Source organism: Anopheles maculipalpis, chromosome 3RL (genome assembly GCF_943734695.1).
Source record: "Anopheles maculipalpis chromosome 3RL, idAnoMacuDA_375_x, whole genome shotgun sequence".
In the NCBI taxonomy this organism is placed as follows: Eukaryota; Metazoa; Arthropoda; class Insecta; order Diptera; family Culicidae; genus Anopheles; species Anopheles maculipalpis.
In genome coordinates, this window is record NC_064872.1 from 19,964,296 (window position 1) to 19,989,029 (window position 24,734).

Below are 24,734 nucleotides of genomic sequence, written 5' to 3' on the forward strand. Positions count from 1 at the left end.
TGAATGGGGCTGGCAACACTGATCGTAATGGTCGATCTTTGCCACCTATTGCTGGCACACTTTGGAGCAGCAGACACGTAAATACGCTCGGTTCCCAATCAAACCGGTCTGCCGGCGAAAAGACCGAACGCGCACCGCGAAACTTTTGCCTTTTCGAAATAGGTGCATAATTTTGTCGATATGGGAAAAGTTATCCCGATCGCAACACCACGTCCCAAACGTGTGCCAACGAGTTGAAGTTTCCTTTTTCCGTTTTGGTGGGTAGGTGTTTTTTTTATCTGTTCTTGTAACTACAGAAAGACACAGGTCACAGGATGTCGGACAGGTGTAAGATGGAGACGCCCGGTACGCCTTGCAAGACTATGACGCTGGTGTGTGTGTCACCCCCCGTGGGATGGTGTCTTTTTCTTCGGGAACGCAGCAAACACAATGCTTGAGCACTTGGAGCAAGTTTGTGTGTAAGGAAACCATCGTTTACAACGCCATCGGAGTGGCGTTTTCCCTCAGGTGGGAGTCGGAAATTCCGCGAGCAAAGGCGTATCGGGGCCCGGAAGTTGGCCAGTAAGTTGGCAGAGAAATCGTCCTGGCGAACACACTCCCGGCCAGACTCGCAAGCGGCTCATGTAATATTGATTAGCTTAATGAAATGGAAAGGAAGTGATTTCGTAATCTGTTTGCCAGCCCGAAACACACCGCCAAACCGTTTCAGGAAGCTTCCTGCTTTTATTTGCCTTTCTTTTTTTCGTTTATCTATGTGTAAGCTCTTCAATGGAGAAATTTCGAGAGATAGCTAAAAAGAAAAAAGAAAATGCTACAGGCACGCTCACGCCAAAGGAGATTAATGGACGAACATTAGAGGGCAAATGCATTCGAGTTTTGCTCGAAAACTGCTTCTGAGAGTTAGCGCTTTTTTCGGGGTTCAAAAAACACGAGAAGGAAAATTGAAAATGATATGAATGAGTTATGGCCGATTCCGGACAGGCGCGCAATGAAGATTGTTCGGTTAGTTCACTTAGTGAAGCGGATGCGGAGCGATTGTGATTTGAAAGGTTTTTTTTTTAAATTTGGGTGTATTTATTTCGCTTGGCCTGACAAGGTTCAGGTTAAGGGGCACTCCGTTGGTGTGTCAATGTAGAGTGTTAAAGTTATATCAGTTTCGTGAATGCTTAATATTTGAAAAGGGATTTCATTTAGGTTGATAAAATAATTCGCAAGGCAGTTCGTTGCATTAAAATTCTTCTCTATTGAATGAAAGTAAGCTTTAAATATGAACTGGGAACTTGAAAATATTCAACGATTAATCAGACTTTCTTGTACAATACCTGAAATAGCAAGATTGTTTTTCATCTGTTGAACAATAGTATGACAATCGTTGATAATCCTTAGGTTAAACACTAAGGATTATCAATTGTGCTATGCCGAAATGTAGGCAATAACTTATAATTTTTTAAATAGTTGTATTTTTTTGGTCCTTTTTTAGGCATAAGGATGCACGTACAATCAAGAGACACACAAATTCTACAGAACTACTTTTATGTGATTGTTCCTTCTATTGTAAAAAAGATTTTATTTTCATACATTAAGTCAGACTTTCTTACACAAAAGTAAAAGTAAATTATCTTTTATCTTTTGTTAGCAAGTTTATCCTTCTAAAAATTCGTGGAAGACGATAAAAAGCAGTACAGTTTTTGCTTAAACGTCAAGTTAGAGATGAAGATGAGAATGAAATCTTGTTAAAGCCATCATTGCATTGTTGATGTTGTAACTGTTATGACTTAATTCTTCTGTCTAACGCAGCTAATGAAGTGGGAAGCACTGAAATGGCGATAATTTCTAGAGCCATTTTGCACAGTTTGCTACAAATTGAGAGGCTTCCTGCCTAAAACGACACCTACAATGACACCGGGTTGACTTGACTAATCCGCTTAAACCTCAACCATAAGCGTTCTGCATGGAAAACCGTTTGCAAGCGAAAAATCTTCCCCAGGATTGAAACACAATCGACCACAACGCTGTCCCGTCCCGGGCAGATGATGGAGAGGAAATTCTTAATTACACATGTGTTTGCATGTTGTTCGGTTTCCGTAGCTTCCCGCTGGTAGCCCTACACCACGGTGTGGGTAATGCTAATGAAGACAAACAGGTTGTCGCAGACTGGCAGAAATGTAAATGAAGCTTCCCACGTGAACATAAGGCAAGGCAAATCATGAGAAAAGTGTGCTGCAGCTTTTTGGAGCTTTTCGATGGGTGCTGTAGGTGACAAGTCGTTGTGGGTGTCGTCTACTTCCACGGTAAATGAATTCGTGTTTGGTAAAATGGAAATGTCGCGAGTGTGGTTTTGTAAGTACGAGCTCGAGATTTTTTTTTTCTGGCGAAGTTGCAAATGCACTGGAAAGTTATGTTGAACGCTCCGCGAGTTCTATAAGCGAGTGAGAGGTACCTGGGAACATGATTTGATGAAAGATAATCAGATGCGACAATGTTTGACAGCGAGAAGACATAATCTCACATACACAATTAGATGAAGACATTTGGTGAATGCGCTTAGACGTGCAAAGCCGGTTATTGGTGATACTATGGAATGGAACATCTTTTATGGCTTCGTTTAACGATGCTGGAATAAATGAAAAACGAACGGAGAAGAGTGATTTGTGATGCATTTCGCAAATTGAAAGGCTGATTGTTTTGAACTTTTCAGAATGATTTTAAAGTAAAAATGTTTTCATCTTTTGAAGTCAACTCACCAAATTTCTAAATTTGGCTATTTTCCTAGCAATTCTTCTATGCTTTGAGGGTCATTTTGTGTAATACAACGCTTTCACTTTTGTAACTTTTCTTCAGCACACCGAAATCATTCCATAACTTTCTTATTCCTTTACACCGTATTGTCTTTCTATTATTATTCAATCATGTTTTCCTTCAAATATTATTTTTTTACTACCAGGGTACCGAAGATCCTCCCTGTCTGCACATAAAAAGTAATTCCCACAAATGTCCCTTGTTCACAGACGTCCACAAAAAAGAAACTTCCCGCAATTAAAAAGCACTTGACTGTTGTCTGCCACGCCTTACCAAGTGTCACCACCGAGGAGTTTTTTTTTTATTGCAAGTAAATGTGTTTTTATTGTTTTGTACCGTTTCGTTTCCTTGCTTTACGGAAGGTTCGGTAGTTTAGTTGGTGTAGAATCAACAACCGCACACTCCAACCACCTGTGCCAGACGCAATCACAAGCAATACGTGAACACAACGTACCACCCGTGTTGGCAGGATCATTGCATTTCAAAACTCATTTCCCTGTTGCAAATTAGGTTTACTTTTCATTGCAAAACTTTCCGTCACTCATAATTAATTGCCTCCCAGGCAGGGTTCCCCATAATCCCAGCGCGTTGGCAAAAAGCTTCCCCAGCACAACAACTTCGGCCGGTGCGCGCTGGTTGAAGCGAAGATACATTCTTGCCAGCAAGTTTTGGGCAACTTTTTAGCCATCGCCAAGACAACCGTCCCCACCAGTTTTCCATCATCAGCCAAGCTGGTGGTTAAAAATGTTTCGCCAAGAATTCGCTCCTTAAGCTTGGTGACAGGTTGGCTGGCAGCACTGGTGCTTGCGCCGTAGAATTGTTTCAGCTCACTGGTTGTGAGAGACACGAAAAATCGGCCTCCTCTAAAAAAAAAAGCCCTCCGAGTTAAATCGGTTCGTTGCTTTCGGTATTTGGCTTTAGCGGCTCACGTGTTGCTTCGCCAGTTTTCGCCAAGGTTTTTTGGCGAAAAAAACAAAACAAAGAAAACTCGGCAGTTTCTCGCGAAAATCGGGAATGTTTTCCGCCATCACTTTTTACCGGCACCGGCGCTGTTCGTCGTGAGTCTAATCAAGTTCGCTGCTGCCTACAAATAATTAATTCCATTTCAGTTCATTAAGTACAGCTTTGGCTTGACTCAATTTTTCGCGAGTTTTTGGTCTGCCTTTTTTTTCCCCTTGTCTCCCGTCTTAACCGTTGATCGTTTGTGTACTTTTGGCAAATCGTTGACGCCGTTGGTGTTGGACGGGCGTACCAAAGATAACACGAGTGGTGAATGTTCGCTTAGGATGCTCGCGTACCTCGATGGATTCATAATTTGGAGTTTTCTTGCGGAACAGCAGCGTAACGACAATTTGTGTGATGCTGGTTGCAATCAGTGAACGATTTTTAAGCGTTTCATCGCTAACTGTAATCGGATTAGCTTAAAAGATGGTTAAATATGGAGGGAGGCCTTAATTTTGGGTATATTTCCACGGAAATAAGTTGACGAAGCAGTTGCAGTTGGTGTGGTAACCGTTTAAAGTGAAGTTTTTCTTCGATATGCTGGAAAAAATCTTTCTCCGAGCGTGCGTACCAAGAGATATCCCGAGGATCTCTCTTCAAACAATCGTTTCTTAATGAAGTGATATTGTTCCCGTGTTCTTTGGTTGATGAAAGCGAAACTGTCACTCGAAGAATAGTTAAACCTTTACCAAAACCACCACCGGAGACAAACAAAAGACTTCACCGGCGGCCGAGCAGCAGTCGCAGCAGCAGTAGAAGTACTTAAGGTCCGCTCTGAACGGGCAATAAGCTCCGGGACTTTCGCAGCAGCAGCCAGTTGCTGGGATGGACAGTTTGATTTCAAAAGGTGGTGCAAAACTTTTGCACAAAAGGCAAAACTCTGGTTTTGCCCAGTTTTTGGTGGGCCAACCGTTAATCCTGTTGCTGGTGGTGTAGAAAGACGCGGGGACTAGCCTTGCTGGCAGTGTGAAGTAAACTGGGAAGCTTTTTGATGATGAGACGGCTCAGGGAATACTCTGGATTCACGAGCGCCCACGAGAAGGTCTCGGATAGTGTCTTTTGTTCGGATGACAATAACATGATTAGGCATCCTTTTCATAGGCAAACAAACCCCGCATTTTCCACCTGCACTCCAGCAAGGTCATCTTTGCAGTCTTTAAATTACCTCACCGACTGTCACCTCCTCATCCGACCCGGCAACATATACAACACCTCAGTTAACAAGGACAGTTGGACAAAGGATACACGGTCCCGGTCGCCGTTCATCTCTCCTTACGGTACTCGGGCCGGGTGTACCGGTTGATCTACACCGCACAAGATTATCGAGTTTAACATAATTAAAATATCTTTTAACAACCTTCCATCTTGCACATAAGCACACAATGGTAAAGTGGGGGAAGGCAATGAAGTAGATGTTGTACAAGGTGGCAGGACATGGACTATACATCTTGGCCCTCCGTATCTCGATTGTCTTGAGGCGGCCGGTGTTTTCGGAAAATAATTAAATTGTCTTGCATGTTTGAGTGAAACTAATTGATGCGGTTTTGAGTGTGACATCTTTTGATTGCTTGAAAGTCGCTTTGCTTGGAGCAGGTTATGGTGAGGAGCTTGTTTAAGAGGGGCGAAAATATAATGAATTAATTTAGAAGCTTTGTTAAATTCACCAAAATGCATGATTGGCAAGATAAAAGGAAAGGATAGGATCAATAAAGGTTTCTTAATATTGTACTCCATGCTTGTGTTTTGCTTTGAATGACGTTTTAAATCATTCGTGTGAATGGAGTATGGATTTATGGTAGCTTATATGTAGAAAACGACATAAAGACGCCAAAATTTTTGTGCTGAAGATGTTGAACAACCAGCTCAAAAATGTGATAAAAAATAAAATAAACGAGAAGCCAATAAAAAATTGATGAAATGTACGCTAAATCGCATACATTTAGGCTCTGCAATATCAATGTCCTTCGCCGTGATTAACGTTGTGCGCCCCAAACCTAACTCCCTAGTTGCGTGACAGTAAAAAGGCAATTCTAAACAATGGTAAATTATTTTCATATCTAAAGATACATAAAAAAGAATTGTCATAAAATAAATCTTTGCCTTTTTTTAGGAAATTTCTTCTTCTAAGTTGACTGATGTTGGCATGTGAGAGGTATATTATTCAAAATAATTGAATTGGGTTGACATGCGATGTTGAACGAAAAAAATACATTGGAAGGAAGAACCAGCCTCCCAGTATAACCTGCTTTTAGAAGAAGATTTAATTTGACTTTTCTTGTAAAAAAAAAGTGAAACAAAAGTCATAGAGAATTTTGGCGCAGAAAATATTCTAACGACCTCATTTATGTGCTGTCGTGTAGCACACGCCTTGCGCACGGTTTGTTAGAATCAACCTTGGGTGTGAATATTTCCCATGAAATACCAACGGTCGACCAGGTTGTTAAATGCTACCGGTTCGAGAGTTTCCCATCAAATCGAGCCCTCTGTGAACCTTTTTTGTTTCCTCCATCAGGTTTCGCGAGTGTTTAGTGGGCGTACCGCTGGCACAAACGGATGGTGTAAGATTAATGATAATGTGTGTATGCGTGCGTGTTAGATGGACGGGCGGAGCTTGCATGATGATCGGGTGCAAAATGACGAGCTCGTCGTTTTTCACGAAAACAAAGCGAACCGTGTGATGGGATGGCGGTAGGTTTGCAGTCTACCGAATCAGAGCGTGAGATAAATTATCGTAAAATTACGCTGAAATATTCAAATGAGACATTTGTGCTTAGACACCACAACCGCGCGCGCCTATCGGTCTGTAGCGGAAGGCAGTGACAGTTGGTGGCATGGTGAAATGGATGAAAAATTTCAAACGTAATTTATTGTCACAGGCGCAGTTGAAGACATTTTTGCAAGAGGATTGGGGAATACCTTTTTAATGTACAGTATGAAGGGGTATCAGCTTTGCGGGAATTGAATTTTATCGTACTAGGCATAATGTTAGAAAGGTCTTATTTTGTCCAAAGTTTTAAAAATTGTGTTCAAGGTACTTGAATAGTGGCAATGGGTTTATTTGTTTAAAGCTGGCACACATTTTGTGTGTTTTTATACATTTTATGGCATCGGAAATGTGAAGAAATTGTGAAATGACTAAATTATTGTAATGTACTAAACAACATCTACCATAAAACGCTTTGGCCCTTTTTTGAATGTATTTTTTTTTATAATTAGAGTAGAGGACAGCGATGGAGGAAGTTAATGAAGTATCAATAAAATCTAGTCCTCAATGACCGGAATAACCTTTTAGGATCATTAATTGAACGTTAATGTACGTAAAAGATGGAGAAATAAATGATTATTCAATAAATATTGAAAGTATTGCGTGTTGCATACATTTAAGCATTATTTTTAAACAGTATATTAAAGCGTAACGAAAGCATCGTGAAACATCTAAATGGACGCAATTCGCTTAGCAATGAAAGGTTAAAAAGACTTCACCTAAATGTCTAGACTATTCCTTAAAAGTAATGTGACTTTGTTTGTTTTATTATACATAATATTTATTACTAAACAAGTTCACCAATAAAGATGGTAGCTTATAAAGCACAATAAGATATAATTTCAAAGGTTTTCAGGTGGAAAATGTTCATTCAACCTTATCAACAGTCCGAACGTAATTTAGCAAGTGCTACACCTTCCGGCAACGGGACTGCAGTATATTGACTTTCAAACTTTTGTCCCTCGATCCTCGCTAGACATGCAGACCACCCGAAGGTCAGTGTGCATTGTTGCCATTTGTTGGTTTTTGTTTTCCATTTCATACTTTTGCAATCACAATTTGTTTGCATTTCGGATGAATTTTCCCAACCAGCGCAGTATTCGTTCAACTTTTCCTTTGTGATGCTGGCATGAGCGAAAGTTTTTTTTTCCTCACGCTTGCAGGAATTCGTTGCAATGCAAATTTAAGAATTGGATTGAATAATCAACGTACGCTGGCTACATAAAGCATGCCATCTATTTATCTCCTCCAATCATGTATGCCGAGCTGTACCGTCTCGCGTGTGTATGTGTGTTTGCATTTTAACGCTCGTGGGGTGCGGCTGGTGGGGCAAAATGAAATAATTAACTTTACTGTGTGGCGCCGCTGATGTGGAATTGGAGTGGAGTAGGTTGAATATATTATTTGCTTAATGCACGTTGGATTATCGGCTTCACAGCTTTCGTACGATGATGCTCAATGCTTCCTGTTCCGGTCACGCGTTTCTCTCTCTCTCTCTCTCTCTCTCTCTCTCTCTCTCTTAAAGTTAATGCTTTTAGTAAGGCGCTTAATCGCAAAATCTCTCCAGAGATGAAAGCATAAACGGTTTATGTAAGCAAAAACCCATTCCTCGGATCAATTCATCGTCAGCGCTGACGTTCCTCCAGATACAGCAAAATGCCATCCTTCGGTCGGGTAATTAGCTCATTTACGATGAGCTGCTCCGACCGTGTCCGGTGCGAGCGGATTCGGAAGCGGCGCAGTATAGACGAGACGAGACTTTTCTCCTCGAGCAGTGCAAACTTCTGGCCGATGCAGTTCCGCGGTCCAGCACTGAACGGGATGTATGCGTACGGATGCCGCCGTTCGGTGTTTTCCGGCAGGAAGCGATCCGGATCGAAGGTTTCCGCATCCGGAAAGAATCTGGCGAAAGAAAAGCAGTAGAAGGAGAGTTGTAAAATTAGCAGCATCACGCAAGCCCTGCCTGGTGCTGCACCATTTCCTACCGTTCGTCGCGATGCACATTGTACGTGTGAATGCCTATGATGGTACCGGCCGGGACGTGGTAACCGCCGAGGTTAACATCTTCGCTAAGCGTTCGACCGAAGAACGCAACGGATGGGTAGAGTCGCAGCGTTTCCTTTAGGCAGCGTTCGAGTAGTTTCATCTCGTTTAGGTCTTGCATCGTTGCCGGCCGGTCGCTACCGCCGAAGATGGAATCAATTTCCTGATGGACCTGCTCCTGCACATCCGGATGGAGGGCGAGCAGAAATAGAGCCCAACACATACCGGCCGTCGTTGTATCGTGACCCTGCGGTAAAGTAAAACCCGATCGAACGTTTGAAAAGCGGCACTCGTCGTAAAGTTATCTTTTCATTCCACGTGGCGGTGTCTTACCTCGAACATGAACGTATCGACTTCTTCACGGACGTCTTCATCGGTAAGAAGCCCGGTATCGGTAGCACTCCGCAGCAGAAGATCCAGAAATGCCAATCGTTTTCTGCGCCCAAACTCATTCACCGTGGGTTGATTGCATTCGGTGCCGTTCTGCTGCAACGCTTGCTTCCGCTCCCGGATGACCTGTTGGATGGTGGAGAACGGGGAGGTCGGTTTTCCATTTAACCATCAATTGAAATTATCGCTTGTCTGGCAAGCATCGTATACCTTGCGTGTGTATCCGTGGAGAACTGACAGTACTTCGCGTTGCTTTCTGCCGAGCGCCGATCTTCGAAATGTCCACTCCGGATGTAGCCAGGGACGTACAAGCCGCTCGAGAAACAGTGAACTTAATCTATCAAAAACGGAACGGAAACATACAACGGCACGAGAGCTCATTAAGCTTAATGTCTCGAGGTGCGGTATCAATCGGCTTACTCGTAAACGGCGTTCACGTACGCATTGTCCTCGCCACTAGTTTGCGCGTGCACCTTCACCCCCATGGCCGTTTCTGGAGGAGACATAAAGGGAGAGTAGATTTTAGCTTAGCACAGATGTGTTCCACAGTTTCACCCGCCTATGCATCAGTACGCACCACAAATTACGTCCAGCGCGGCCTTCGTTACGAAGGGATAGATGTTCACCGGTTGGCCAGTGTCGGCGTGTTGCTGCAGGCACTCAACCAACACGGTCCCATTCTCGGCAAACACCTCACAGAACCCATCGAGAATGTTAAAATGGAAGGTCGGTGTAACGAGCTTCCGATGCTGAAACCAACGTTCGCCTGCAACGCCAAGACAACAGCGTGTGTCGTGAGCGTGTGTGCAAGAAAACCAAACCCCGTTGGCGAACCTTACCTTTGGACGTGAGCAAACCTTCCCCGAGCCAGTCGGCCAGAAACCGGTACAGGTTTGCCTTTTCCGTGTGCCGGCTCGCGCTGATGATCTGCTCCACGTACTCTGCCTTGCTCAGTCGCACCTCCGGCGTCATCCCGATCCAGATCCGATGAATGCCATCGTACTGGCGCGTTCTTTGATCGATCAACGTGAATATCTCTGCGAGTACACATCACTTTAGCGGGATTAGTTGTACCCCGGGCTGGAACCAAAATGTGCCACCTCTTACCGTGAGACTTTTTGCCGAAAAACAAATACAACGTACCGACGAATGGGTACGCTTTCGGGCCTGGTATCTTGTCGTAAATTTGGCTCATCCGTGCACGCCGAATCAGCCACCGTAGGACGGGCATTAGCAGCAGCAGAAATGCCACCGTCGTGCCGTACGAAACCGTCGTCAACGAATCGGTCATCGCCGTTTTTCGGTAAAGTGTGCCTTTGTTTACTTTATTCTAACAACCGGCCAACGCAAGCGGCTGAACGGACAGATGGATAGATGCTTCTTTTCTTTCAGCTTTTGATGGATGACTGACGTTTGTTTGCGTGAGTACGCAATGACCGGGGCGCGATAATCATCTGGACCGGACCGGTTCCGTTGGCTGCTGTGTTGAGACCGTGTTGGAGCTATATATGCTGTTGCGTCTGTGTTGGTGAGCTGCGTATGATGCTACCATCATGGCATTCGTATTCGTAACAATGAAGCTAATCTCCGTTAAGGTTATCTAATCTGCGCTACACTTTTTTCTTTTCTTTGGGTATAACTTTAATCACTGGATCTCGTTAGGTTGAATTGGTTTTGTGCGAGGGTTGTGACACTGTTTGCAATAATTGCTGACTAACGATGATATTAAAATTTGTATTAAGTTTTTTCTTTGTTGATTTTGTGTAAAGGGTACAATATAATTACAGTATTGTCAACTAACGACGATTATAAATTTATTCTAATGCTGCGTTGCTTCTGAGCAAAGGTTGTGGTCATGCATTTTCACAATTCCATTTTACAATGTTTGGCAAATTTGCTGACAAACGATGATAATACATTTGATTGTTCAAATCACGTTGCTAATAGTTATTTGTATCAATCAGATTTTCTTATCTTTCTAAGTCATACTTTGGGGTGTTGAGTGTTACGCTTATATGATATTATACATTTTTTTGAGTACGTTCGGTTGAGTTTTTGGTAATTGTTTATTCTTAGAATTTATTTGTCCGTTTCTTTCACTTCACTTTAAACGATTTTATTGTATTTTTATTACAGCCTTCTATTGCTGTATTTTTCTATAAAACATCCGAATGTATGCAATATTTTAATCTTTCATTAGAATAGAATATTGTGTTTCTTCTCACATGCGTAACTTTTAATAACACTTAGAATATATAAATACACCCTTTCATACAGTAATTTAAGCTATTAACTTCAACATCTGAATTTTTCTTCTGCTCGGGATGCATTGTGTTTTTGATAGTTTTTTTATGTCTTTAAACTCTACTATTAAAAAGGAAATTTTACGATTTACTATTGATGCATGTGTCCAAGCCAAAAAACACCCAAAACTGGATTGCCATTTTAAAGAATAGTCCCATGATTGATTGTTTTACATTATAATAACCTAATATTTATTTAATATGACGACAGCACAAATGCATTTTCTGAATGACAACATCTGAATGGGGGGCGGCTAGGTGGAATTGGTCCCTCCCTCCGTAGTGAGGACTGACCAACCCAACTATCGAAAAGCCATCGAAAAGCCATTTCGATGGCCGGCATGACGTTGCAGGTCGTTAAGCCAATAAGAAGAAGAAGAAGAAGAATGAGAACACTTTAATTAACATAAAACCAGAATGACATCCATTTTCATTGAACCAGTTTTGTGCTTACCAATAACCAAATTAAGAACATCTAAAAATACTTCAAAACTGCGTAGTATGTTCCTTTACAAATCTAACCGCTTGTTATGTATTTATTTTATTTTTCGAAAGGATTTTTTTTTCACATTCACAAGTTACATAAGTATTTTATATAACTACTGAGTTACATAAGTACGACGGATGGCACAGAAACGATCAATACTGAAATTTTAACTACTATGCCTGCAACCGGTCATTTTCCATTGCCTAACACCTTATACAAAATCTTTTTTTTTTTTTCGTAAGAACGGCCTGGCCGTATTGACTTATGAATACCACATAGTGAGGTAAGTCAGTCCTCACTACGGGAGGACGGTCCGGATGGGATTTGAACCCCGGTCTTGTCGTTTGAAGACCGGCGCCGCTGTCGCCTACACCACCGATCGCCCCCTAATAATACAAGGTTTAGAATTATTCATAGGTTTAGAATTATTGTGAGAACTCCATTACTGGTGAGATAACATTATGAGAACAAAACACAGCCAAAAACGGATGTATTATGAAACCAAAAAGACAGAAATATTAAAAAAAAGTATGTGGTGATGATTTCCGCGATGTTGATCACCTTCTGTGGTCCTGGAATTCGAAACAGCCAATTCCTTCTAGCTGTGCCCTTGCCTCGAGCATATCGGCAGACGACCGTTTACAGAAATTAGAGAAGTGTTGGCTACCAGTGACCTCCCCTACATGAGAATCATCTTCCGATTCGCCAGAGACAACGGTCTTGTCCTATGATTCCACGTTCTCATTACAGTGTTTCTCAGGTCATAGAGCAGGTTTGGAACAGTGAGGGATTTTTGTCCGAACATTAATAAGTTGTATTGTTCGGATTATTTTTTGTTCTGTCAAAATGGCTGATTTTTTTTAAAACATGGAGACACTTGTTATGGGACCAAATAAACACTGTGTTTTTTTTCAATCCTTGTTCTTTCTCCCTCATTCCTTTTTCGTTATTTGTTGTGTTGTACGTGTCTTAAGCGCTTTTTTTTCGTAGTGCCGCGGGTGATCCGATGATGGGACAACGGCATTCAGGGGCAGTTTCAACACGGCCGTAAAAGCTCCCTGTTACGCTTGCAGGTGATTTCTTCTGGAAAAACTTCCATCGCTGCAATAGTCATACCAATAGTACCAGAAATAAAGCAACTGCATCCACCTGAGAAATACAACACTCATAGACAACACCAATAGACTTGAACAACAACCCCACATCCACAACAGAGCATGCCCGGGATAAGGCAAAGCATAAGGAGGTAATGCCTTAATATTAATGTTCATTATTTCAGTCACACATGGTTTAGACAAAATGAAAACGTGCCGTCATACTTAATAATAAATAAATAAACCAATTTAAAAAAAATACGTAAATCCGACATTCATTCCTGCGTTTGCATGACGGATTTGCACTGTGGATGTCGTCAAATACGCCCCTGGTAATTTAAACTCATTTTCAAAGGTATTAATATCCACAATATTCCTTTATGTATAAAAAAATCCACAATAAGTGACCAAACGTGCTGTATTAAATATATAAAATACATAAATTTAGGCTTGTAATCTATAAACCAATTTTCATTGCTAGAAATCAATACATTAATTACAACTTTTGTATCATATTTAATTCCGATCTGTGTTTATTGCGCACAAACAACCTGTTGTCAGATGAAGAATATAAAGCAACTGCTAACCGGATGTTTCATGTAGATATGCCACATGCAATGTGATCGTCGTGTAAACTCTTTTTTCTCATTATTGTATGATTATCAAAATGCTTGTTGTATTAATTTCTGTAGAGCATGCTCAATCATGCAATGCTTAACACTCAATGCTTTTTTTGTTATGGTTAATATCTTTCATCGAAGGACACTGAAACGTTTTACTATTCAATCTATTTTTTCATTCACATATTATTTTTTTAATTCTTTGTCTTTGCTTTTTCCAATTGTATCATATAAATATCACACATTGTAGTATCGTTTTTAAAGTATACGTGGTAATAGAGAGCTATAGAAACATCAAACAAACAGGAGAGGCGTATTGTTTCATGATTAAATCGGTATCTGCTACAATAAAAGAGTCTGTACAGAGCGTGCATAGTTAATTATTTCCACACTACAGCAAACCAGCTACCACTCAGTTATATTATGAAACAGTTTGCATCGCATTTCCTAGTAACATTTCCTCCACCAACTGGACCTCCAACTCTGAGCGTTGATTGTCCATTCAACCGGTGTGTAATAATTACCGAACCCGATCATCCTGCACAATTTAGCACATTGGATGTTAATTAATAACGAATCAATTGAGTGAAACAATTAAACACAGTCGAGCCGGCTTCTCGTGGTTCTTGTCGGACTGTGGAGTTGTTTTCACAAGCCACAAGTGCAACAGGAAACGCATTGAAATGCACAAAGTTTTTCGTTGTTTTGTTTTGCACTTTTCTCTTGCTATAACAACCATCAAAATCATCGTTACCATCAGCAGAGTTAGTGGGAGTTGGCAGTACGAGGAGAAAAATTTGAAAAAAATCACAAAGTTTTCCTCTTTTGTACTAACAAGGAAGTAACAAGGAGCTGTTATGATTGAAAGTTTGGATCAAGATTTTTCTTTACCTCCCATACTGTTCCGAGTTTTCATCGTCATCTCCCTTCCAGAGACCGTGTGGCTCTCGGTTGTGTTTGAGGACTGACCGTCGGTAGAAGGAGAAATCTACGCAAGTAAAGAAGGATATTGCGGTGGAAAAGCAAACATCTGGTCAAGTTCTGGCATTGGAATGACTGCTGAAGATTTGTTTGAAGCGCAAACTGTTCGGAGTGGTAGTTTTCTGATGGGTTTTGCTTGTTAACGGTTTGGTTGCGCTGGAATTGCAATTTGCTCTCAAGTATGTGCGATTTTCCTTCGTGAAAAATGATTTGAAACATCAATAAAAAAGGTGCTTATGACTTTTAGAACAATTGTATTATATATTTAGAATGAATAAAAAAGGTTAAAGAACATGTAATAAACATATAAAACCTATAAAGCGCTCCATGAAGAATAGAATAAAACATAAAGTGAATCAAAACTTAAGCAAGGCCTACTTTACGAACCCTTTTAATAAAAGAATAAACTTCCCGTTAACAATGCCGGTTCATTAACGAATGTCCTAGCAGGTGGGTGGTGTGTTTTACGCTTACTTACATTACATTTACGCACTTCATAGTCAGCTTTACGCTTTCTGATCCATTTACAAGCACTTTGATGTTTCTTTGCCGCGCTTTCAGAACGTTACGAATTGCCAGTGGGTTTGCCATTTTCATTTTTGGGTGGCGTTAATGATGATTAAAACTTTTAAAAAGATCGTATAATGCTCACTATCAGCAACAAAAGCCAACACTGCCCACTGGAGGTCACCCGGAAAGGCGAAGTGTCAAGTACAAAGTGTCGTGAAGGGCGTGCAGATCTCAAAAAAAAAAAAATGGTTACAAATTGAAAAATTTATCACCACACGCCCTTACCAGTTTGTCACATTATTCGGGCCACTGTTTTACGAGCGGCTGCAAATATTGTCGAGTACGTGCGCATCCAGAACAGGACACTTCCGGTTTCCGCGGTTTTCCGTATTTCAATCACACATACACAGGCACCCACGAGAGCATAACGGGGGCAGTTAATGGGCAGTAAAAGTTAGTGTAAAATTTCATCACAATACCCTTGAAAAGTCCAGATGGCCACGCTGTGTTTTTTTTGTTTCTTTTTATTTGCCACCCCAGCGTAGCAAATCGCTATTTTAATCTGGTCATGGAAATGGGTGACAAGAGGGAAGGAGAAAGAGATAGAGAAACGGAAACACAAAAAAAAAAATACACAAACGGCTTGCCCCCCAAAGCATGGAAACGTTTCACATTGACATGTCATAAACCATTGACACCATAATGACTGGTGTCATCCTGCGTGGAGGTGCGTGCGATCCACCTTTCGCGCGGCAAGGTCTTTGTCTTAGCCGGTAGTTCGGTAATTCACTTTGTTTAATGGGTGTTGGATATTCGAAGGAGATGGGCTATAGAAGACGGCGGTCAGTAGATCCCCGTAGTTCATTATGGGCCATCAATGGTGGATGATTTCAGGATGATGTCGTCTCCAAAAATTACTGCTTTGTTTGGGAGAGGTTTAAGCAGGGGGAGGTGGAGTTGCTCCAAGGGTCAGTATGCTGGCAAACGACTCGAAGACTTCCTCCAAAAACAGGAAGATGATGTTCCAGAAATGAAGTTAGCAGTGGACAAAGGCAAGAATCACTCCAGAAGAAGAAGCGAGCGATGAAGCGACTGTGGATGCGAAGAATGTCGTCCGCCTTTATCGTGGGATGCATAATCCGGTGGACATCTGGTTTTTATCTTCGTTCCAACAACTCATTTTGCGCATCCATTCCAGAAGCGAGACCAAAGTCGGCGACACCACCACCAATTACCGAGGAGTAGGGTAGTTTTTTTTTCTTTTTTGGCAGACATGATGAAGTAATCCTTCCTGTACGGCTGATGAGCGAAATGGTTCAAGTTCCGGACATTGGTAGGTGTGATAGCAAAAACACATCAAGAAAAAAAAAGGTTGAGATCAGGATTAACAATGCAGGACATACGGCTTACATGAGCAGTCACACGCTAGACGATGGCTTCGAAAGGTCGACGGGATTAGGAAAAGTTTAACTTGGCAGACTTCCAATTAATCATGATTTTTCAAACAGTCGTGCTTTTTTGTGCTTGTTTGCATTGAATTTCTATTAGAAGTTGAACGGAGTTGATCGCATTGCACGGAGTTCCTCTCGCAAGGTTATCCTTTCGGATGAAATAAATACGTTTCTTTATTACATTATTTGTAGTAATTTATGCTTATCATGGATCCAGGATCAAGCTTTGCCACCAAATGAGATCAAAAATGTAATTGTCTAGCTTACGCACGCAAACCGCTGGCCGTTGGTACTCTAATTTAATAAAACTTCCGACCCCAGCAAGAACGTACAAGAACTTCCTCTTCCGGAGCGACACACCAATGGGTCCAGGAAGAAAAATCATGCCTCGATGCCACCAAAGTATTATCATGCCAGAAATTCAATTAAATGATTGAATTTATCTCATCACACACACACACACAAGTTCCAGTTACGTTTCTTCCATCGCAACACAGTTTTTACGGAGTGGGCGATTCTGGTGACATTTTTCCCAACAGAAAACCTACTGCAGCGTAGACGACGATATGATTTTGTCGTACCGTTTGAATGATTAGAGCCCATGTTATGAAACTTGGATGGATGAGGATAACTAAAAGAGAACCAATTTGTGTGTGTATGTGTCTGTGTGTACGTGTGTGTATCACCGTCCTGCAGTGGGCCGAAACAAGAAGGACAAGGACGTTACAGAAGACAATAGGGTCGTTCGTTGATGGTGGTTCCGAGTACTCCTTATTGGTCACTCAGTCTGCGTGTGTGTGTGTGTGTGGAGGATGCACGACCAGGGCATAATTTCCATAATGAAGTAAACATATCTGTTGTTTATCATGGGCGTGTATGTGCCGGTTTTCGTACGTGCCTGGAAGCGCCATTTGCTTGGACCCACTGCTAACCGGGCCTTCTTGATTTTGACTCTTGAGCGTGAAATCCGACTGAGCGGAAGGAACGCTGAGGGAACGCCTGATAGTAATATTCCAGTACCAGCGTGTGTTGGCACGTGATGTGTTGTGATGAGGGTAAACCGAAACAACGGCATGTGATTGTGCGGGCGAACTAGGACGTGGATGATTTTGGGAACCGGTTCAAACGAGAATCGGTTGAAGGTTTGCTGCTCGGGGTGGTCGGGTGGGTGTATTATTTAGGTTATCGCTTCTTGCCGGCAAGTGTGCATGTGGATGATGGTGCGATTCGGAGTGGTTGGGTGTAATTAAATGTGTGGATGACATAAGGATAATTACTGGAACGTTGGCACATTACTCGGTTGGTCTCGACAAGGATGGGACAGTGCGTGAGGACTAGTCTGTTTTACATTCATATTGGAATCCATTGAAGAGCACTGATATTTGGTATATTAAATAGTTGTAGATAGTAATATTTTGTGTTAAAGTTTTCGGATAATTTGCTGAAATAAATGTAGGTTCGATGTTGGTATTCCTTATCTCATGACTTATTTGTTTAATTGAATTTTTGAATGTAAGTATTCATTTGGAATCCTCTTCTTGCCTTAACGAACTACTAAGATCACGCCATCTAATGGCTTAGTAGACTTGCTGACACTCACTTAGTTCAATAGCCAGAATCCTTTGGAAGAGCAATTGTAATTCATAAATACGTACTCTTGTACTTCAGATATCTAAGCACGAGCCTAAACTAGTTGCCTTGTCCATTTAAAATGATTTTTTGGATGCAGGATATCCTGCTCCAGGAACCTACCTTCTGGCAGTATGCAATCAGTTATTTAAGTCCCTTAGTATAAGGCATATTTGACGATATTTTAGACACTTCTAGACACAGTGATTGATCTCAGAAATCTTGTAGCTCTCGATGGTGGTTAAAAATTATATTGCATATCCCTAAGCGTATACTCCCAATTTTCTGATCAATGAGATCCGATACTTAAATAATTTAGGCTGCTCTTACTCTGTCTATAAGCTGTATAGGGTTCATTTATTCCAACAGGGAACGTTTTTAGTTGTAGTTGGTCTGACCTGCTGTTAGATCTGAAACTCGTTGCATCCAGTCTACTTTCGAATTTTAGTTGATGTTCTGCATGCAACGGTTGGCAAAAAAAAAAACGACTATTGGATACACTCGAGACAAAAGCTACTGTAGTCGGGGCGATTGTAGCGAAATGAAGCACCCGTCCGTCGGATATTATGCCAATCACGAACACAAGCTCGGGGAGTTTACGGAGCCTTGAAACGTACAAACAAAAGCACACCGGTACTGGCCGCCCTAGCTATCCAGCCAAAAAACACATGTGCATGTGTATGGCCGGGCTGAACCTTGCCACAGGCAAGCCACGGTGAAATGCAATCAATCGCCACTGTTTCGCTTTATGACTCTTTGGTTGGCTCTCCGAGGCACGGGAGAGCGTTCTCCTGCAGCACCCGTGTTGCTGTGTTGTTGTTGATCGTGGCTAATAACGTGCGCCAGGCACCCTATCCTTTTGTTCTGTTTCGACGGGCTGGTTGGCTGGTGTTTGATTTAGATACACAGGTCTGGCGCCGGCTGGTGGTGGGGGTGGCCGCCATCAGGCCGTTGGGCATAGGATGGAGAACATCTGCTTGCCAGAAAGCAGTTCGGTTGGACAGGCGAACCTTAAGTTCGACGGGATGTGACTTATTAGCTTGATTCGATGAGAGTTATTGGATCGTTGTGTGATTGAAAGTTGGGTGGGGTAGATGGGAAGGGCGCTCTTGTTAGCAGTTTCATTAGTGTGCTTTGGTGGAGAAAAGAGAAAAAAAAACAGTTGTTTGACATAAATTGCTGTGCAGCATTATGTGTATTTGATCAAGTAGTTCATGAAGAACTATTTCGCTAGGCAATTCAAAAATAAGAACTATTATTAAGTATTTCCATAAAGATACAAAGATTGTCATAAAGAGAATTATAAATGTAAGGGTTACCGGAGAAAATGGGTGGCATTTGTTTAGTAAAAATCTGGTAAAAGGTAAAAATAGAAATGAAAAACCGAAGAGAAAATTAAATCTGGATTTGTTTAAAAAAACATGAAAATTTTTATCTGAAAAATATGATGGAAATGTTGTCAAAAATACTCTTGAAACATTTCCAATTCGAACAAAAATAATGAAAGTAAATAAAACTGAGTTAACATCTGAAGAAAAAGAAAATATTAAAAAAAAGAATTCAATTTCAAATCACACAGGACTCTTTTTCCAGTTGAAAAAAGTCTGTTTTTCATCTATGAAAAATTAAAATATCACAAAGAAAGTAAAAAAAAAATCAATTCAATATTGCCGCCAATAGCATTTCATCGATGCAAACGCATGCATTCAATACGTGAAAATAGTTATCATGTCCCAGATTATTGTTTATTATGATGGTTGTCAATCAGCAAACCACCACGCGCACACAAAATTCCCATCATCATACTATGAATCTGTGTAATAAAACTGCAATCAAAAGTATTTCGGCAAGCACAGCAGTAGGACGAGAAAAGGCAAAAAAAAAACAAAATTTTCCATACTAACATGTAAATCATCCGTAAAAAAGTACTAAAAAGAGCAACAACAAAAAGGGAAATAAAAAGCTAGAGAACGAAGGGAGTCATTTACACTTCCGCGTACGGATACGGATCGTCGGTGCGCGTTATCGTCGTACTGTGCGTGAGTAAAATCATTGCAGTAGTAACATAAATTATTCCAAGCATGTGACTGATTGATTTATGATACTGTCAACCAACGTTACGACCCCCCATGGATGGCATCGGGATTGGCATAGTTTCGTTTGGCAGTGGTGGTAGCAGGCAGGCAGGCATCAAGGCCTTTAGAAAAATCCGTCTTCCCCAGGCACAGTTTCCATCTGCCCCATCCCTGATTCCTCTCTTTATCGTCCATTGTACGTCCCATTTCATGCCTTGCTCTATAGGCCTTAAAACATGTGTCCGGCCATTTTTCGACCCTGGATGCGGGAGGTATGGCAGCGGAACCGGTTGAAGCCGTCGTCAGACTAACAGGGCAGAAGTTCATCAATTGTCACCGTCACCTCACGCAGCGGGCGTTGCTTTATGGGTTGGTGATGGGGCCACTGCTCTATTTGGCACCCTACCGAGTAAGAGGTCAAACGGTTTGTGTGGCGCAGGATTCTGCTGGGATAGTGAGGAAAATAGGGTGAAATAAGGAAAAAACAGGCTGTTACTCCTCAGCTCTTCCCGTGGTAACTGGGGAAGTGTCGTCAGTCGGTCCCGAGCCATCCCAGCTCATCACAAACAACCATGCACGGGGGTGGATTGAATATATGTACATATTTTTTGTGCGTCCCATTCGAACGTCAGTTGCAGTCCGTAGAATGCTTGGGACTGCGTAAGATTCGCGCCACATTTTGACGCCGTGGCTGACCACGTGGCTGTGGTGCGATTACCGCTGCGGGTGGGTTTTGTTTGGTGTCTGTGGTTCGGATGCGCAAGATAAATAGAGTAAATGAACTAGACTGCAGCGGCGTTGGAGCGATTTTCGCGACGGTAACTAGATTCCAACGGTAATAAACCATTTGAGAGAGTAATGGGGTATGCGAGCGTGTTTGTTATGGCTTATAATATCTACACCGTAACCTACATACATTGCCTACACAGTATCATCAAGCATCATTTCGAGGTGAGTAGCTTTGTACTTATCATTATAGTTTTATGCGTTGTAGTAGTGATAATAATTTTCTGTTAGGAACGTCACCGTCTGGGAGTTGTTTGTCCACAACGGACAAAAGTCACAAATTGATGAAATACGATTAATGTTTTGTTTAATATTTTCTGTAGAAGCTGTTGATATATTTATTTAAATAAAATATTCTGTAATGCGTACAGAATTGAATATTCATACAGCATTATGAAGACATACAGTGGATCTTTGCGTACGCAGAAGAGTTTTTTGTTTCAAAATAGTTCCCCTCGTTTAGTCTTTTGACGTTCTCGTCGAGTCTTACGCTTAGATAAACAACAGTTACAGATAACGTTAGTGTTGACGGTAATACCCGGACAGGGCCACGCGAAGGAGAGGCCTTTCAAGCCCGTAGATCTACTGAAAACCTATTTTGTTAAGAATTGGGTTTCAGCTCGAAGCAGTTATTGTAACAAATGAACAATTCATTAAACTTCTCGCTAATGTTCTCGGTTAACAGGAACCTCTGCCACAAAAGAGGAACAATTGAAACGATAACTAGTTTAAGTGAGGGCATAAGACACGGGTAAGATTCAACCCCAAACCTAGAAGAGCCCAAGGAAATTCCAATGAAATTGGGATGTTCTTGGATAGGGTTCTAGCTTAAATCTGAGTGTTGGTGTTAGTTACAATTGGATACGACGTTTACATGTTTTAATGAATCTCCTGCGTGGGTTGAACCATAGTTTTCATCGTGCGTTGCTTTGCCAAAACCACATGGTTTTGGTTTAGCCGATTTCTGGTAACGATTTTATTACTCCTGAATTTCGAGTGTATTGCATTGGCCTGGCATCCTATTGCATTTCAACGTCTGTAACAATGTAATTTTTTGATTCTTTGCTTGTCTTCTAATGCGCTTCAACTATTTACTTGCGCCATCATGGTTTGTTATGATGTTATGAGTCGAAACGTCACGTTCCCTTTTTTTTGGGGTTTTTAGACCTTATCCGAATACAATATTTTTACTTTTTAAGACACTCGTGTACTTGGTTGCATTTTTCATAGTCCTCATGCCCACGTGTTTTGGGTTCCTACGCATCACACATGTACCCACTTGAAACGGAGGATTTTGACCCGTTTTGGGTCGTTCTAAAAATGTAGCGACACTTACGCTTGTCGCTGGTTTAGTGTTTTGGGCTTTTAAGTTTCTTCTATTTTGATTTCAATATCTGCTTTATTTCAAGCCGTCGTTTCAAGTGGCCGAACAAGATTTCTATAATGCGAATTGAGACTTTTGGAGGGCTTTTTTGAATGTTAAAGTTTGACAGCAGGCATAATAAAGTGCAAACTTATTCCTTTAGCCGTACAAGTAACTATAACTGCAACTGCAAGTAACTACAATACTACCTAATTATTCATTTTACTCTTTGGTATTACACCATTGTGGGCATTTATGTCAGTTAATATTGGCTTTTTTGACACGATTACGCCTGTACCTACTTGTAGATAGTTGGTTTTGCCTATGGAAGGACGATTCCGGATAGGATTTATTTTTTTAGCATGGTTTTTGGTGATCAGTTGTTCAATTTTACTGCGTTATCTTTGATAAATTGAAATAAATTAAATTAAACCCAACACAATAAATTAACAATAATATAATTTATTAAATAAGGCAAAGATTGAGGAGGAAATGCCTTATCAAGATGATTATAAAATTTACTCAACACAAGCGGTGTTGACAATACGGCACTGGACCGTCATTATTAATTATAAATAAATAAATAAATAATTTATTAAATTAATAATCAATTAACAATAAATTAAAACAAATACTAAAAATGATTGCGAATGTAATAAATATCTTGTTCACAATACTTTAATTCTGCGTGCGGTTGGTTATATTTCTATTGTCGCATGTTCCAGCACAATTATTTTAATTCTGCGTAGTGAAATCAATCATTACAATTCTGTTATTTCGTATGTATCCGATTAACGTAACACAATTATTTTAGTTAAGTTGACGGAGCTTGTGCAAAACGATAATTTAATTAAATAAATCAAAACAAAACGCAAGTCTGCAAATTGTATATAATCCGCCTAACACATCGGCTTAAACATTTGTTCGACTATCAATCCTTTAATCTTATGTTATTGGAAAATTTGTTCTTATGTTATTAGCATGAAATTTTAAAATAGTTTCAATCTCGTTGTGAATGAATAAACACAAAAAGCACAAACAATACAGCGAGCCTTTGTAATAAATTGTGATGGAAATCATAAAACATGTCCAATAGCTTTCGATACTCGAAGAAAGAAAGCTTTTGTACAATCAGCAAAGCTCGTAAATAAATCAGATTATACTTTGCATATTGTTACATGTCGTAAAATATTCTCTACAACCACTCTCCCTCTCTATCTCTCTCTCTCTCTCTCTCTCTCTCTCTCTCTCTCTCTTTATCTCTCTCAGCCGGAAGTTATTCGGAAGCGTCGGAAAAAACAGATAGCGTTGGTGGTACAAAATAAGAGTTTTCCTTTGCGCTTTATAGTCAATAGGTCGTTACTTTTCCATTGGCATACGCACACTCACAACCCGATTAGACAACGGGTTCAACATTACCGAAATGTGTTTTTCTTTCCACTCCTAACTGAATCTATTCTCATCTACGGTGATCCGCCTTGATAGGGGCTCCCTGCTACGATCAGAACATTCCAGCCGAAGGAAGATAAGCACGACGACGTAAAGCTTCCTCATCAAGGGATGGCTCTCTTTATTAGCTCCATTCCGGTGGTGGTTTTCTTTACTTCTTATTCTCGTTCTTCTGTGTGTGAGTTTTGGTACCGGAAAACGACAGCCATAAAGTACCATACCAAGTGGTAAGTCTTTCGTCCCCGATAAGGATTATTCGTTCCTTGGTGAGCTTCAGGGCATCATCATAAAGTGGGTAGCGTCAGGGCAAAAGCTAGCCAGTGGACGCGTTCCACTTCCGGTCACATTTATATTTTCCGTTGCGCTGACCAGTCTGGGTCGAAATGTCCGGAAATGATTATAGTTTGGATATAGGCCGTTCACCGAGCTTTTTTGATGGTCGGCACTGAGCGGTTATCATTTCGGGTGACTTTTCTTTTGCGGGATGGCCGTGAAAGTGGACGGAAAATTGTTTACGTTCTGTTGTGGTTCGTATGGATATATGTGTGTGTGTGTGTCCACGTGCATATAAAGGACCAACGCTTCGGAAGAGACATTGGCAAGAAACGTAATAAAAAAGTGGCAAACCGTCACAAGGATTCGCCTCCCGAAGACGATGAATGTCTTAATTGGATGATTTATGGACAAGGGAAAATGATAAGCCACATTTTGCGGTCTGGTGCGTGCCGTTGTGATTGCCATCTTTGTATTCATCTTCTAATATCTTATTAAACAACGCGCAACGCTACGCTCGTGATGAATTGTGTGTCATCTTGACAATAAACCATTCACATTTGCATTATTATCCGATCCGGGCCAAGGTGAAAGCGCTGCATCATCCGTGGATGATAACGGTTTGTTGTTGTTTTTGTTACACATTAAGCACATTTTTGTTGTTTGCACAACAAAAAACAAATTTGGAGCAATTTAATTATTATTACTCAAATGT

At 41.1% G+C, this 24,734-nt stretch overlaps 2 protein-coding genes across 2 annotated transcripts in view; one reads left to right on the forward strand and one right to left on the reverse strand.

Annotated features, from left to right (window-relative positions):
• The window catches only part of LOC126564886 (geranylgeranyl transferase type-1 subunit beta), a 322,137-nt gene that overhangs the window by 178,927 nt on the left and 118,476 nt on the right, over window positions 1-24,734 (forward strand). The gene's annotated exons all lie outside the window — the stretch shown is intronic.
• LOC126560463 (cytochrome P450 4C1-like) lies at window positions 8,191-10,316 on the reverse strand. The gene is made up of 8 exons (XM_050216422.1): window positions 10,106-10,316; window positions 9,838-10,035; window positions 9,576-9,764; window positions 9,419-9,491; window positions 9,209-9,335; window positions 8,942-9,124; window positions 8,551-8,855; window positions 8,191-8,467 (listed from the first exon to the last, which is right to left on the reverse strand). Exons 1-8 carry the CDS (start codon window positions 10,287-10,289, stop codon window positions 8,191-8,193), a joined length of 1,536 nt encoding a protein of 511 aa, XP_050072379.1. The 5' UTR covers window positions 10,290-10,316.